We start from the raw sequence: 14,992 nt of genomic DNA, 5'->3' as shown, positions 1-14,992 counted from the left end.
GGCCGCTGCTGCTGCTGGTACAAGCCAGAGAGTGCACTTACGAGCTGCTAGTTAAAACGTGCACTCATTCAGGACTGCAAACACACACTCCCCACTCTCTCCACCAGGGCGTGCTCCCAACCCACCACTGCCACCTTCAGGGCCAAGAAGCCCACGTCAGAGTCAGGCCAGGGTGTCTGTGGGGCTTGGCTGCCACCCAGGCCCTAGCTCAGGTGTCAGGGCCCTGCATTACTGGGATCCGGAGCCTTTGTCTCCTCCCGGCTCTGGGGCCTCGGCCCCTCGCAGGTCCCCAGTGGCAGCTAGAGAGAGGAGAGGGGGGACATCTGCCTGCCCCCTGCCCCATGGAGCAGGCAGCCACACTTGGGGGCCTGGGGCCCCCGTGTACCCCTGAGCAGGTCTTGGCTCTGTACCAGCACCTCTTCCGGTGCCCGGGGGGCCAGGGCCAGCTCCGAGCTGTGCTGCGGCAGGTGAGGGAGGAGCAGCACCAGCCCCAAGGGGGGAGGCAGGCAGCCGACTCCCCCTGGCGCCCCCGTGGGCTGGAGCTGCCCTCCGTGCTGCTGGAGTTGGAGCGGCGCCGGCGGGCCCAGGAGCAGGTAGGGGCTGGCCGGGGGCAGGGCATGGCAGAAGGCAGGGCGGGTGCCCTCTCATGCCCTGGCACCCTATCTCCCCACAGCTCCTGTGGGACTTGGAGCTGCTGACCGGGGCGGGGCTGGGCCTCTTCTGGCCGCCCTGGGCCCAGCGTGCATGGAGCTGGCATGGCGAGTCCCATGGCAGGACGGGTGGGGACTCTGCGCAGCCCATGAGTGGGGTGAGCAGGGGCAGGGCTGGGGGCAGGGGACAGAGGGACACGAGGCAGCCGTGGTGGTGAGGGGACTTGAGAGGACCGATCTTGGCTCTGACGCTCCCTGGGGGAGGTCAGCCTCTGTTTCCTCAGCTATGGAGTGGGGAAGGTAATACGACTCTCCTCAGAGAGCAGGGGAGAGGCTGAGGCGAGCTCATCCGCGCATGCGCGTCACCTCCTGGCTGCTTTTATTCCACAAGGAATGGCTGTCTTGATCAAATCAACTGCCTGGTGATACCCCGGAGGCCTTGAGACACTGGCTGCTGCTTGGAAGGAATCAGGCCCAGCAGGTCCCAGGGGACAGAGGCTCATGTCCAGCATGCCCCTGGGACGAGAGGCACTGACCAGCCCCAGCCAGGCCATGACTCCTGGTGGCCAGACTGACTCCTTCAGGAGGGGCTGCTGTGGTGACGGGGCCCTGGACCCAGAACCACAGTGTGCACTGCCCTCCCAGCTCTGCCACCAAGGGGCCAAGTCCCATCCAGCTGTAGAAGGAGGTGGTGGTGGTGACCAATGTGACAACGAGCTTTCCCACTGAGTCAGTGTGAGGACAGCGGCTACCATGGGGCAGGCGTTGGGGGTGGGCTGTCACCCAGAATGGACAGAAGTCAGGAAATTAATTCCTGGTGTATTGGTTACCTATTGCTGCCTAACAAATCACCCCAAAACCTAATGACTTGAAAAATGATTACTCTTTCATGGTTTCTGTGATTTAAGGAGTGTCAGAGCTAGGTGCCTCTGGCTCCAGGTCTGTCATGAGGTAGCAGTCTCATCTGCCAGGGCTGCAGTCTCATCTGCAGGCTCAACTGAGCAGGAGGGATTGGGGGAGAGGTTCTACAAGGGCATGGGGACCACGTGGGGCCATTGTAGAAGCTGCCTGCCACACTGGGGGATGCCTTGTGGATCTGGGTACCCCTCAACCCTTCCAGAGTCCCAGGCTGTGTTCTCCACCCCAGGCTGGGGAGTCCTTGAGCCAGAACCATCAGCTTCCGGAGAGGTGAGTCTTTCTCCCAGAGAATCCTGGCCACCCCCTAGGCATTGCCACATAAAGCATCCAAGCCCTGGACCCCTTCCCCTGTCTTTTTTCCTGCCTAGTGCCCCTCCTCGTGCCTCAGAGAATCTCCTGGGGCCCTCAGTTTTTCCTGTGGTTGCTCCACAGTCCCTGGAGAAGATGATTCTGAATTTCAGCTCCCAGGACCCTGTGGTGCAGGGGGTGGGAGGGGCCTGGGAGCTGGCAGGGACAGGGGAGAAGGGCTCCCTCCCTGCTCGAGAGCCCACGGCCCCATGAGGCATTGAGGCAGCCTTTGCGCGCATGCAGGGCACCGGCGGTGGGCCCATTGGCTGACCTGGATATGGATGTGGCCACGAGCACCGTGCACCCAAGTTGGGGGCATCCCAGCTTGCCGGCAGGGCACACACCAGGTACACTGCCAGAAAGGGTGGGGCAGCCAGGAGAGCAGGGAGCCCCCAGCACTGGGGGAACCAGACTAGATGCAGGGGGGCCTCACTCCAAGTTCAAGGGTCCAAGACTTCAGTCCATTCTTTATCTTGCACCTCTTCATGGAGGACCAGGGCATCCAGGAAGGACAAGTACGTTTTATTTTATGTGCCAATTTCACCTGACTGGTTCCAATTGTCTCAGGTACCGTGTCCAAGAGGATTCTGAGGTTAATGGGCTCAGGGGATAGAGTGCTGGAAATGACTGCCAATGACTGCCCAGGAGAGGGGAGGGGAAGATCAGCTGCCAGCCACCTATGTGTCAGCCCTGTGCCAGGCACTGGGGATATTCAGAGAATAAGAGATGGCCTGGTCCCCATCCTTGAGATCACAGCCCGGTGAAGAGTGACAATAAACAGGCAATTAGAATTCAGGGAGATGGATGCTGTGGGCCTTGGGCCGGTATCTTGAAATGAAACAAACACTCAGATTATTTGTTAAATAATCTAGCAAAGCCGTAAGCTTTTAATTGTTCTGTCAAGCATGTGGGGGAAGAGTAAAGTACCAGCAATGATTTTCTGACTGACAGAGTTAACTTATTTTGTCTTTTGGGGGATACAAAAATATTACATTATTACCAGATTATTTAGTAAGACAGCACATTGGAATTACAGAGGGATTTTGAAGGTTATTTCTCATAGCTCATGGCAATGATTTCTACAGGCTTGGGGAGTCTTATAAGATTCCTGTTCAAAAAACCCTTCAGAAGAGCTTCATTTTCACAGAGAACATACCCATTTCCTGTTCTGAGTATTCACACCACTCTCTATTATTGCATGAAAGCAAAATGGAGTAAGGCCTTATGCAGTCAGGGTTTGTTTTTTCTTAATCTCATTTTATGGATGTAGAACAACTCTCCTTCCTCCACAGCTGTGAGGAGCAGGGACAGCTTCATCTCTTTAAGTTCCTTTTGCTAATTATGAAGACTTGCCATCTTTAGCCCAGGCTCTGGCCTAAAAGTCATTTCCCAGATTATTTCATTTCATTTTGCTGAAGGGGATTTCCTTAATAATTGAGGCACCCACACTGGGTTTCTTCTTTTGGCCTGAATGGGCCAAGGTGGGACATCCTTGTGCTAAGGGATGGATGGCCCCGGCAAGCAGGCCTCTCCCTCTCCCCAGCTTCTTTTGGGGTTCTGGGGAGGAGGGTGGGTCCCTTGGGGTGGTCCCTTTGACTGAGAGCAGGAGGAAGACCGGGCTGACTGTGGGCAGGCAAACTTGAGAGCAGGTGCGTGGCAGGCTGAACAGATACAAGTAGACTGGTGAACTGTGACAGCTTGACAGCCTTGAAGTTCAAACACAGCTCTCGGGTCACCCATCCCCCTTATGCCCTGGGTTCCAGCTCAGGTGGGAGCAAATGTGGGGGAGTGGTTGGGACATGCATAGAGGGACCCCCAACATTGGTCTTTCTCCCTCAGGTTGCTTGCAAGAGTTGAACCCCACTACCAGCAGTATCTTGGGGGAACCCAGAAGCTCAGAGGTAAAGGTAAAAGGGTTGAGGGTCCTGGGCAAGGCCCCTTTCAGGCTGGGACAGCAGGTATGGGGTCTGCCTGGGAGCGGGGCTACTGGGGTGAGGCTGGGAGTGATGGATCCATAACCTCCTCTAGGCAGGGGGGGGTACCATCATGGAAGCACCTTCTACACCATGTAAAGTGGGTTCAACAAATCCAGGAATCAGGCAGGGGGTGTAAGGGAAGTGGGGTCCGCCAGGGTGTAGTCAGCCACTGGCTTCTTCAGGCTTCCCTGGAGGAGGTGGCCCTGGCGCGGGAATGCCCCAGAAGCCTGGGCGCAAAGTGCTTTTCCTCCCCAGGACTTGGCCCAGGGTGCAGAGAGAAGCCAAGCAGAGCCCAAGACCCAGAGTCCCCTTCACCTGCCATCGGGGAGCCTGCAAGGGAGACAGCTGGCCCAGGTGGCCCCAGGACCCTCAGGCCTGCCCGCCCAGGACCCACTGGAACCCCAAGATCCTCCAGAGGGACTGGGCCAGGAGCGGGCAGACCTTCAGAACCTGCTGAGGATGGAGCCTCCGCAGAGCCAGAGGCCGGAGGCCCCTCAGGGTGAGGTCGCAAAAGCTCAGAGGGGGGAAGCTCCCCAGAGTGAGAACAGAGAGGCTCTTCAAGGTCAAAGAGGAAACAGCCCTAAGGGTCAGAGAACAGAGGGCCCCCTGGAGCCCAGGAAGGAGACTCCTGGTCAGGAAACAGGCCTTCAGTTTTCTGACGGCGGTACCCCACAAGCCTGGGAGGTGGCTGGGGGACAGGGGCCTACACAGCCCCCGGGGGAGGGCGCCCCCCTGCGCCCTTCGGAGGACTTCTGCGGGTGTCTGGGGGAACAGGTCCCCCAGGCTGGGGGAAGGGAGAGTCCAGTCGGCCAGGGGCCCACCCAGCTGTTGCAGCGAAAGACGGAGGGCCACAGAGGAGAGTCTACCCAAGCCGCGAGAAAGCTGGGGGCTGCGCAGGAGGGGCCCTGGGCTCCGCATCCGCTCCGCAGGCCGCCCGCACCGCCGACCCCGCCACCGCTCCCAGGCCCAGAAGCGGCCGTGCTGGGGGCGCTCAGCACCCAGGACTCCGCACTGCACGAGCTCCCGGCAGCTGTCCCGGGGGCCGCAGGGCTGGGGCGCCACGCGCACGGGACGCCAGCCGCGGGAGGCGGCCCCGGCCCTGCCGAGCAGGAGGCGGGCGAGGAGAGGAAGGGCGGGACTGAGACTCCCAAGCCCTCGAGGGCCGCGTGGCCCGAGCCCGCCGGCAGGGAGGCGACGCGGGCAGCGGTGAGCGCGGAGCAGCGGGAGGCGGCCCTGCAGCGGCTGCTGGAGCTGCACCGCACCGCCCAGCGCCGGCGACGGCAGGACCGCGAGCGGCAGCGGCTCCGGGTGCGCACCCGCCGGGGCGGGGCCGGGCTGGCCTGGCGGCGGGCCACCCAGGGGGCGCCGAGGGGGCGCCGGGGCCCGCTGACGGCCGCCTCCCGCAGGTCCTGGGACGCCTCTGCATCGCCTGGAACCGCCACTCCCGGATTCACCCCCTGGTGACTCCCCCGCTCAGCCCCGCTCAACTCCCGCCTCAGGCAAGATCCTAGGGAGAAGGGGCTGGGGGTGCGGGGCACACGACCTGGGGTTTCTTAGAGGCGCACGCACTGCGCGCGTGCAATGAAAGGTACCGAGGGCACGAGAGGCGCGGGTCTGCCCGGGTGCTCCCCCTGCTGGCCCCATCGAGCCCCGGGGTGCGGGAGGGCGCTCAGCGCTCTGCACCCCCCAGGAGGACAAGGCTGGGCAGCGGCGCGCCCTGCGGGAGCAGCTGGAACAAGAGCTCCGGGAGAGGACTCGGCGCCTGCGGGCCCTCAGGGCCAGGTGAGGGGGCCGCAGGGAGGTTGGGAGGAGTGGCCCTCTTCCTTGACAGCTGGGTTGACAAGCTCCTCCTTCCCCAGGAACACCCAGAACTTCCAGAAGCTGCTGTGGTCTCCTGGCGCTGAGGAGCCTGTGTCTGGAGAGGAGAGCTCACCACCCTTCCCAGCCCACTTCTAGTCATTACTGGATCCTCAAAGGGCTCACTGAGGAGACGGAGGGTTAAGGAAGAAGCGAGAGGGCAACCTAGAGGTTAGCAAGTGCAGGTCAGAGGTAGTTTTAGAAAGGCCCAGAATGCAGCCTGAGGGCTAGGAGAGCCAGACAGGCAGAGCAGCTTTGCCCCACCAGGAGGCAGGTCATTTCCTCTTGTCTTCCCTGAGCCCACCGTCCTGCCCTGTGCAAGGTCAGAGGGCCAGGTCCTGGGGGTCAAGCAGTGCAAAGGCCCCGTTCTTGCGGAAGAATGAATCAATGCGGCACATCTTGCAGGAGATCAGTTCTTGCTTCACTGGGGGGCCTGGGAAGAGATCAGAGGCTGGGAATGGGTTCCTGGGAAGGAACTCAAGGAACTGGGGAGTCCTGTCTGCCTGCATAGCCCTCGTAATCTGCCCATGTTGTATCCACTTTGCAAAGAAATAAAAGGAAATGCTTCTGAGGCGTGGGAGCTGCAGGAGAGTACAGGGAGCTGGCTGGGTTATAGCAGTGATGGCAGAACCACGTCAGCCATCCACACTGATGAACCAGCCCCAGAATCCTCTGCTTTTGGGGAACCCAGTCCTTCTTATCACAGGGACAGACTCAGCTAGACTTGAATGGGTGCTAGGGCCTCCCTCTACCTCCTGCTTCTGGGCCCCGCTTCCTGCTTTTGTTGGGGCCCTGGGGAAAATGGGGAACTTGCGGGAAACGGACTTTGGCCCAGTGGTTAGGGCGTCTGTCTACCATATGGGAGGTCCGTGGTTCAAACCCCGGGCCTCCTTGACCCGTGTGGAGCTGGCCATGCGGAGTGCTGATGCACGCAAGGAGTGCCTTGTCACACAAGGGTGTCCCCCGCGTGGGGGAGCCCCACACGCAAGGAGTGCGCCCTTGAGGAGAGCCGCCCAGCGTGAAAAGAAAGAGCAGCCTGCCCAGGAATGGCGCCGCCCACAATTCCCGTGCCGCTGACGACAACAGAAGCGGACAAAGAAACAAGCGCAGCAAATAGACACCAAGAACAGACAACCAGGGGAGGGGGGGAAATTAAATAAATAAATAAATCTTAAAAAAAAAAAAATGGGGAACTTGCTTGGCAAGACCTCAACTGTGATTATCCCCCAACTGCGCACCATTTCTGCACCTGCACGCAGCAGCTGGAGAAAGGTCCAGGACCAGTGACTAATCTCACTTTGATTCACAATCACAGACAGCAAAGGGATACTCAGCACCACCCAGCACCCCAACACCCTGGCACATTCCTTTTCCCACACTGTACTCCCCATCTCAAACTACCTCACTGCCTCTGCTTCTCTTCTTCCCAGCTGGTGACCTTACTCAGCCTCAGAGGAAAAACAGACTCATTCAGGATGGATAGTCTTCCCACTAACATCATCCCCCTGCGTGCTCCCGGCTGTGCTCCCTGCCTGCCTCCAGTCTAAGTCCAGCAATTTGTACTTCCTGGGCGATCTCACCCCCCAAACCTGCATCTTTCACTCCCACCTCTCTCCTTAGGAGCAGACTTCATACACAGCCACCTCACCGGCACCTCCAGCTTAATAGGGCCCAGACTGACCTCAGCCTCCAAACACACTCCGGCCCTGCTCCTCTCCCAGTCTTCCCTGCCACTGCTGTGCCGGCCGAAAAGCTGGCCGTGGCCCCTGTTCCTCTTACTTGCATGTCTAATATGTTGATAAGTTCTGCCATTTCTTCCTCGAAAACATTCTGAATCTACTCTCAGCTCTACTGCTAATTACCCTAGGCCAAGTCATCATCTCTTGCCAGGACAACCTGAATAGATGCTCAAATCATCTGTCAACTTCTGTTCTTTCCCCCGAAAAACACACTACTTACACAACAGTCGGGGTGATTTTTTTTTAAGTAGTCAGCATCATTTGCCTGCTTAAAACCCTCCATTGGCTCCCTCTTCCACTTAGAATAAAATCCAAACTCCTCCTTGCTATTAAGGTCTCAACCTAAAGATCAACTTCTCAGAGGGGCCTTGCCTGACAATTCAATCTAAAGAAGCACCCCACCCCACCCCTCCCCTCCCTAGTCTCATCATGGAGTGCCTCTCTCCCAGGCATTCCTTGCTCCGCACACTGGAAGGCCCGCTCCTCGAAAGGGCTGGGCCTCGCGTGCCTAGTGCTGAGAGCACGGCCTGGCACGGGTCACGTGCTCGGTGTGTTAGGTGAATAATTTCCAGAAGGTCGGGGCTCACCCAGCTGCCAGCCATATGTGAAGTTGGTGGTGATGGGGAAGAGGTAGCGCATCTCTGGCCTGTCCAGTTTTCGGGTGTTGAGGTAGTGGTAGCGGCCCTGAGAGTCGTGGGAGATGCCTTCATACAGCAGGGCCCGGGTGGCAGGCGGTACTGGGTACATTTCTGACTGAATAGGAGCCTCCGGAATGGGGCTGGGGGCCTTGGAAGGGACTGTTTTGGGGGCAGGTGGGGGTGAGAGTGGGGCTTTAGGGTACAGGGTGGGCAGTTTGAGGGGCAGGCGGGCTGCAGCCTTAGCCTTCTGTTTGGCCTTCACCAACGACCCGTACTTGCGATGCCATTCACAGTGCAACATCTTCTCCCTCAGATACTCCTCCTTCCAGAAATTTTGCCGCAGCGTGTCCATGTTGAGTTGCCGTGACATGGTGGCAGGGAAGGAGCAGTACCAGGGTGGTCACAGCTGAGGGGTGAGCACAGCAAGCAGGTGCTTTTCCTTCTGACAGTCAGGGTAGCTGCTCAGGGACAATCACCTGGCAACCAAGCATCACCTCACACAGGGCCAGGGTTCTACTTGCCATACCCTGCTTTCCAAGGCAGCCTCAGGCCAGGGCCCACTGGCATTAAGAGATTTGACCCCCAAACCTCTTGCAGGACCCAGGCTCAGCCTAGTATGACAGGCTTCTGGGTCTCCTGTGCTCTCTGCTCCAGTCCCTTGGGGTTAGGCCTCCTCACTGCCCAATGCAGACTAAAGCAGAGGAGCCAGGTGCCAGGGCTCAGGTCTTCTCCCCTCCCACCCACCACCCTTCAGAGCTGGCCTTTGAGTCAGAGGACCATCCTTGAGCCATGGCCTCCTGCACAGTTTTCTGGCCTAGTACCTCCACGCCTGGGTCTTTAACAGAACCTTCTTCATTCTTGCCAATCTAATCCCCCCTCCCCCAACAACCTCACCCCACACAAGTCCTTCGAGCACCAGCCCATAGTTGAGAGAGAAGCGAGAATATTACTTTAATTTAACATGAACAATGACACTGTGACAGCTGAGGAAAGAGGTAGTGGAAGACGAGAGATGGCCAGGCTGCCTATTCCCTAACCAGCCTTGATTTTAACGGCAGAGCCCCAGCAACCCACAGTACTTCACCTAGCCTCTCAACGGGGTGGGAAGGGACAGGATGGTGGAACTCAGAGGCTCAAAATGCAAAATGCAGAGAAGGGCTGATGGCAAGATGGGTGGGGCCTGGAGATGAGGGAGGGGCTGGAAGGCGGAGGGGAGCCCCTAGCGCAGGTCTTCAGCAGTAAACATGCCCCTGGCCCGGCGCAGGATGGAGTCCTTGGCGGCGTCATAGGGGTGTTCCTTGGATGGGATCTCCAGGACGGCAGGAATGGAGCGCTGGTGGGCATCTAGTGCGTGTCGCACCATCTCGGCGATGTACTGGTTGATGAGGATGATGCCAATGTCGTCCCGGTTTAGAAACTGCCTGTTGGGAGGGAGAAGAAGGAAGTCCAGGGCAGCTGCCAGGGCACTTGTCTCTCTGTTGCCAAAGCAGCCCCCGCTGGGTTGGTGGGGCTGGGCTGTGGAGGGAAATGGGCAGAGGACAAGCAGAAAAGGTGGCTACCACTTAATTCTCTCTAAATTCTATCAAGAATCAATTTTGGGAAGCGGATGTGGCTCAACTGATAGAGCGTCCGTCTACCATATAGGAGGTCCAGGGTTTGGTACCCAGGGCCTCCTGGCCCGTGTGGTGAGTTGGCCCACGTGCAGTGCTGTTGTGCAAGGAGTGCTGTGCCACGCAGGGGTTCCCCCCGCATAGGGATGTCGCAGGGAGTGCACCCCGCAAGGAGAGCCGCCCCATGCGAAAAAAGTGCAGCCTGCCCAGGAGTGGCACTGCACACACGGAGAGCTGATGTAGCAAGATGTCAGAACAAAAAGAGACACAGATTCCCAGTGCTGCCTGACAAGAATACAAGCGGACACAGAAGAACACACAATGAATGGACACAGAGAGGAGACAATGGGGGGTGGGGGAGGTGAGGGGAGAGAAATACAAATAATAAATCTTTAAAAAAAAAAGAATCAATTTTATTTAAAAGCTAAGGGCACATCTACCTTCCCTCCTTGGAAGGCTTCCAACTAGACTGGTAATGAAGATTCAGGTGCATGCCAGGGTATAAAATATGCTGCCTTTGTGTAAGGAAGGGGGAGGATAAGTATTATGTGTATATTCCCTTGTATTTGCATAAGTGGGGAGGGGGAAGACAATGAGGTGGAAGAAGACATGGGTGGGAGACACATCTTAATGTATACCTTTTAAATATTAATTTGCAAGCCATGTGAACACTTTAACTTCTCAAAGGAAAAGAAAAGGGCTGAGGAGCCCACTGAAGGCCTCACGGTCTCACTGATGAGGGTGGGGATGGGTCGGAAGGGAAGTTTGGGGTGAGCAAAGAACACAAAATAGGAAGAGGAAACTCAGTAAGGAAGGAATCACACTTTCCACATGAGCAGAACCTGGCACTGAGATCATCCTTTCTTGTGATCCACCGTCCACCCCCACCCCCATTCATTTATTCATTAAGAACTATTTACTGAGCACCTACTCTTGAGTCAGGCACTGGGCTTGGTTAGTCTTGATGATCTTTAAGGTCTCTCTTGGTTGGAAACATGGAAAATTCATGAACAAATGGAGTCATTTCCCCAGACTGCTTAGAGATCAGCAGAAAGTATCTTCCGACATAACAGCCTAACAGACCTTGAGCAGTTTGAACCAGCCTCAGCCAGCAGCTCTGGCTTGGTTGTTTAGGGGGAAACATGTGGGAGTGGATTATCCCTGAGTCTTGGCCAAGGGCCCTAGAGAAGGGGCTGGGGGAAGGAGCCTAGCACCTTCCATTCTAGTCATCAGGAGATACATCCTGGATTAAAGGCCATGCCTGTACGCCCACTTTGAAGCTACCACCCTTTACTCCAGGCAGGAAATGAGGATGAGGTGCAAAAGAATTGCCCAAGGTCTTAGCAGAAAGTCAGGCAGTCCTGATAGTCTGACCACTATGATTAAGACTAATGGGAAATTCCAAGGCAGACTGAGGAGAGCTGCGGAAGCATGGTGGGTACCCAATTTAAGAGAGGCAGAAAGGCCTGGGAATGGGTTCAAATCCCAATTCTGTCTCTTCCAACTGGTGTGTGTGTACATGCCTTAACTTCTCTGAGCTTTAGTTTTCTCACCTGCAAGTGGGAATAATAACCCCTCCCTACTTCATAGGACGAGTGTGAACCCCTAAGGGAGATGAAAGTACAAGAAAGCCTGAGTACAGTGCTTAGTCAGGCAGGGATTCTTAACAAGGGGTCCATGAGCTTGAATTGAAATTCAAAAAAACATTATTCTTGTGGGGACGTATTGGTGCAGGAGTGATATATGTATTAAATAATACAGCATAGTGTGGACTTAGTAAGGGGTCTGTGGTTTTCACCTGACTGGCAAAGGGATCCGGGGAACAAAAAAGGTTAAGAACCCCTGTCTTAGTGAATGGTTCCTTTAAGAGTCTAGAAAAACAAAAAATAAACAAACCCAGAGCTTGCCTCGCTCAGAGCCTGCTCTACAGGTGAAGTCAGGGGCCCTATCCCGGGTCTGGGCGAACTGGGCACCCACCTAAGGCAAGCCCATTACGAACCCTGCTCCCTTCTGACACATGGTCACATGAAGAGGGGGCTCGTGACCTGGCATAGCCCCGGATCCACTGAGCCCCAAAAGGCAACCAGGGGCGCGGGGAAGGAGGAGGCCTCCGCTTCAGACGTGCGGACGAGCGTCCCGACCCCCCCCGGTGGAGGTCTGGCGCCTCGGCCTGGGTCTCGGCCAGTGCAGGCCGGGCTCGGCCCGCCAGGAACCGCGGAGGCTCTGGTCCCCGGGCCACCTCCGCCCTCTCCCCCTACGACCGCCAGACAGCAGAAGGTCCCGTTCAGGCCTCGCCGGCCACCGTACCGGAAAGTGTCTTCGATCTCATTGATGGTTGTGTCCTTCTCCACCACCAGGAAATTAGGTTGGCGGTTCTTGTTAAGCTCCCCTATGCCGCCCAGGAGAAAACCAGTCACCGTGTCCTCGTCTCCGATCACAGCGATTAGCTTCCCTCGCCCCGCCATCCTCGCACCCGGGCAGAGCTCACCCGGTCTGCCAGAAGCAGCCGAGGCCCCGCCTCCTTAGGGCGTCCCCTTTTCGGCCTCACCACCAGCCTTTAGACATGCGCAGGTCTCCCTCTCCGCCTTCCGGGGCCTGAGCATTAACAGCAAGTTCCCTTAATCTGAATACGCCTGCGCCGTAAAGAGAGGCCCTGATCAGGGGACTACGGTTCCCAGAAGGCCGCGCGGCACCGCGGACGCTCTCGGGAGGCTCTTTCATTCGATCGCTTGTTCGCAGAGCGGGTGTTTCAGTCACCCGTTCATTCTACGGGTGCAGTGATGGACGTAGACATCACTCAATACGTATTTGTTCAACTAATAAAGGAATGAACAGGTTAATAATGATGCTGTCTACGGAGGGAAAGAGCCAAGTGAGCACGCAGTTAGAAACTGTGTTAACTGCTAAAATGTGAAAAGTCCCTGGAAGCACTTATATAAGGGTGTGGGGGAGGTGGGAGGCGTGGCTCAAGGAGCACTTTTCCAAGAAGGTTACTTCTAAGCTGAGGCCTGAAGGAGCAACAGAATGAAAGGGATAGGAATGGGGGACAAGAGAACGTTCTAGGCCAGATGAACCATGCGTGCAAACGCTTAATGACTACAGAGTATAGTGCCTTCAAGAAAAGTTAAAGAATCTGGAAGTTATCCTAGGGCAGTGGGAAGCCACTGAAGGGTTTTAATCAAGAGGGTGATGTGGCTAGATTTGTGTTTCAGAGGGATCACTGTGACTACACTGTGTGCAAAAGCAAGATGGAGCTGGGAGGCCGTAGTGGTAAGAGATGATGGCTGGCACTCAGCTAGTGGTAATGGGGAATGTGGGGAAGTGGTCGGAGTCGAGGGGTACTGATAGGCAGAATGGAAAATTGATCTTTGGACTGGATGTGTTCGGGGAGAGGTGGAGGTAGAATGAAATAGAGAGACTCACTTGACTTGCAGATTTCTGGCCTGTGAAGCCATATAGACAGGATTAACATTCCCAAGAGAGTGAACTCTGTGAGATGAACAGGAAGTGAAAAGTCTGCTCTTTCCCCCTCCCTTCAACAAACAGGCATCCCTGGCATCTGGCATGTGGTTTGTGAGTTTGAAATTCATGGAGTGCATGGCATTGGTCTAGCGGTTATACGTGTGGATTTGGGATTTGGGCTCAACTAGGTTTGAAATTTTGGACTCATCGTCTAATTCTCAGGGCCTTGGTTTCCTCAGACAATAGTATGCCTAGGTTACAGGGCTGGAATGAGGATTGAGTGAGTTAGGACCTATATGCAGAGAGCAAACCATCCAGGAAAACCCTCCCGTCTGTGGAAGTAAAGGGGAGGAGGACTGAGAGTGAGAAGGGAGCGAGGAAGGGTGTGTGTAGAATCACCTGGTTCTGTGCCTGGCACACACCTGCCCTTCAGTGCCCACCAGCAGTTGGGTACTTAGCAGGTCCTGCCTTCAGGGGGCTTGTCAGGTAAAGAAAGGAGCTGGGACAGCCCCACAGTCATCACTCCTTCAATGATTTATCAAATGTGACTATGACTGGGGGCTGAGGATACAAGGGGCTCACTGCACAACTGAGGGGCCGGTGAAAAATCCTAGGCAGGGTCTGGGGCACACACATAGTAAGGAATGGCCCTGGAGGAATCTTGAGGGGGCAGGATCCAGAGCAGGGAAGGGGAAGGTACCTCTTCCTCTGAGGTAGAGGGAGAGAGAAACTTGCAAGGAGGCAGACAAGCTACTGAGTAAAGAGATGAAGAGGAGAGGTATTAGGAGCAGGCACCATGTGTGTTTTGGACCTTTTCTGGAAGACCCACCACCATGTACTGAATGTCAGGGAACTGGTCTAGAGTTGGGGGTTAAATTGAGTGAAATACTTCTGTGCTTCTTTGACCTTCTACTCGACTGCTCATTCATATATTCATTCAATATGCCTATTAGACCTTCCAGGGTTAGGAACACGTCTGGTGGGGGAGGCTGCCTTGTAGGTACAGGGTCATGATCAGGGTGGTAAATGCATAGTGTCCCAGGGCACTATGGGAGCTGAGGGGTTGCTGATCCCCGAGGGGCAGGAAAGAGTCCTAGAAAGCTTCCTGTTAGTCAGGAAGGTGAGGAGGGGAGGGGGCAAGGGTGTTTCCAGGCAGGGAACCCAAACTGCAGCACAGGGGCAGGGTTAGAGAAGGCTGTGTTAGGGAGTGGACACACTGCCCAACTCCCAGGGGATTCTTGAATGAATGAGTCAGGAGGCTGGAATCTGGACTTGGGGGCTTGGAAGTCTTGTTAGAGTAGATTTTAGCCTGAAGTAGAAGAGAGCAGCAGAAGGGTCCTAAAACCAGGGAGAGACATAATCTTGTTAATGTGACATCCCTCTGGCTGCAGCACGGAGGGAGGGTTGGAGGGAGCTGGCCCGGACCAGGTAGCCTCGGTAAGAGGCTGCTGCAGGCATTTAGGAGGGAGACCCCTGAGCAAGCCTTGATTGGGACTGAGGGTGAGGAGGAAGCAGGCCCAGGTTTGACCCAGGAACTGGTCAGAGTGAAGGCTGCTGGGTTTGCATGTGGCCCCGCCTGCCTCCTGGGTGAAGAGCATTCCTGCTGGCGTCAGCGCACACTGGTGTAAGGTCTAATTTGAAGAACATCCCTGAGGTTAGGCTGATCTGACCCAGGCCTCCCAGTGGTTAGGGCAGTCTTCTAGCATATAGCGTCCACCCTGTCTTCCACCCAACAGCCCTCCAGCTTTCCCAGGACCAATCCCACATTCCTGAGCATCCCAGGACGCCAACATC

At 56.3% G+C, this 14,992-nt stretch overlaps 3 protein-coding genes across 4 annotated transcripts; 1 reads left to right on the top strand and 2 right to left on the bottom strand.

The window, feature by feature from the left end:
• Nucleotides 1–177: 177 nt before the first annotated feature.
• On the top strand, nt 178–6,743 carry LOC139439037 (MAP7 domain-containing protein 1-like). 2 transcript variants are annotated; one of them, XM_071215265.1, is made up of 9 exons: nt 178–593; nt 674–808; nt 1,771–1,838; nt 2,160–2,263; nt 3,756–3,817; nt 4,148–5,200; nt 5,299–5,391; nt 5,583–5,674; nt 5,752–6,743. In XM_071215265.1, exons 1-9 carry the CDS (start codon nt 342–344, stop codon nt 5,846–5,848), a joined length of 1,956 nt encoding a protein of 651 aa, XP_071071366.1. In that variant the 5' UTR covers nt 178–341; the 3' UTR covers nt 5,849–6,743. The 2 variants fall into 2 exon arrangements, with proteins under 2 accessions (XP_071071366.1, XP_071071365.1); XM_071215264.1 differs by having other exon boundaries at nt 3,756–3,823.
• SPMIP1 (sperm microtubule inner protein 1) lies at nt 5,922–9,002 on the bottom strand. Its single transcript, XM_012527052.4, has 2 exons — nt 8,076–9,002; nt 5,922–6,182 (listed from the first exon to the last, which is right to left on the bottom strand). The coding sequence occupies exons 1-2, from the start codon at nt 8,494–8,496 to the stop codon at nt 6,073–6,075; spliced, it is 531 nt and encodes a 176-aa protein (XP_012382506.2). The 5' UTR covers nt 8,497–9,002; the 3' UTR covers nt 5,922–6,072.
• Nucleotides 9,003–9,052: 50 nt separating this feature from the next.
• Nucleotides 9,053–12,291, bottom strand: ATP6V1F (ATPase H+ transporting V1 subunit F). Its single transcript, XM_004463209.5, has 2 exons — nt 12,044–12,291; nt 9,053–9,547 (listed from the first exon to the last, which is right to left on the bottom strand). The coding sequence occupies exons 1-2, from the start codon at nt 12,199–12,201 to the stop codon at nt 9,346–9,348; spliced, it is 360 nt and encodes a 119-aa protein (XP_004463266.1). The 5' UTR covers nt 12,202–12,291; the 3' UTR covers nt 9,053–9,345.
• Nucleotides 12,292–14,992: the final 2,701 nt, after the last annotated feature.

This window comes from Dasypus novemcinctus, chromosome 5 (genome assembly GCF_030445035.2).
Source record: "Dasypus novemcinctus isolate mDasNov1 chromosome 5, mDasNov1.1.hap2, whole genome shotgun sequence".
In the NCBI taxonomy this organism is placed as follows: domain Eukaryota; kingdom Metazoa; phylum Chordata; class Mammalia; order Cingulata; family Dasypodidae; genus Dasypus; species Dasypus novemcinctus.
This window is presented reverse-complemented; position numbering and strand designations above follow the sequence as displayed.

Excerpts from the sequence above, each read along its gene's own strand:
- LOC139439037 (XM_071215264.1), top strand. The coding sequence starts at position 342 with ATGGAGCAGGCAGCCACACTTGGGGGCCTGGGGCCCCCGTGTACCCCT. Across the intron at positions 3,824-4,147 it reads CCAGAAGCTCAGAGGTAAAG|GACTTGGCCCAGGGTGCAGA; the intron begins GTAAAAGGGTTG and ends TTTCCTCCCCAG. Across the intron at positions 5,392-5,582 it reads CCGCTCAACTCCCGCCTCAG|GAGGACAAGGCTGGGCAGCG; the intron begins GCAAGATCCTAG and ends TGCACCCCCCAG.
- SPMIP1 (XM_012527052.4), bottom strand. The coding sequence starts at position 8,496 with ATGTCACGGCAACTCAACATGGACACGCTGCGGCAAAATTTCTGGAAG. Across the intron at positions 6,183-8,075 it reads CACATATGGCTGGCAGCTGG|GCCCCCCAGTGAAGCAAGAA; the intron begins GTGAGCCCCGAC and ends ATCTCTTCCCAG.
- ATP6V1F (XM_004463209.5), bottom strand. The coding sequence starts at position 12,201 with ATGGCGGGGCGAGGGAAGCTAATCGCTGTGATCGGAGACGAGGACACG. Across the intron at positions 9,548-12,043 it reads GAGATCGAAGACACTTTCCG|GCAGTTTCTAAACCGGGACG; the intron begins GTACGGTGGCCG and ends CCCTCCCAACAG.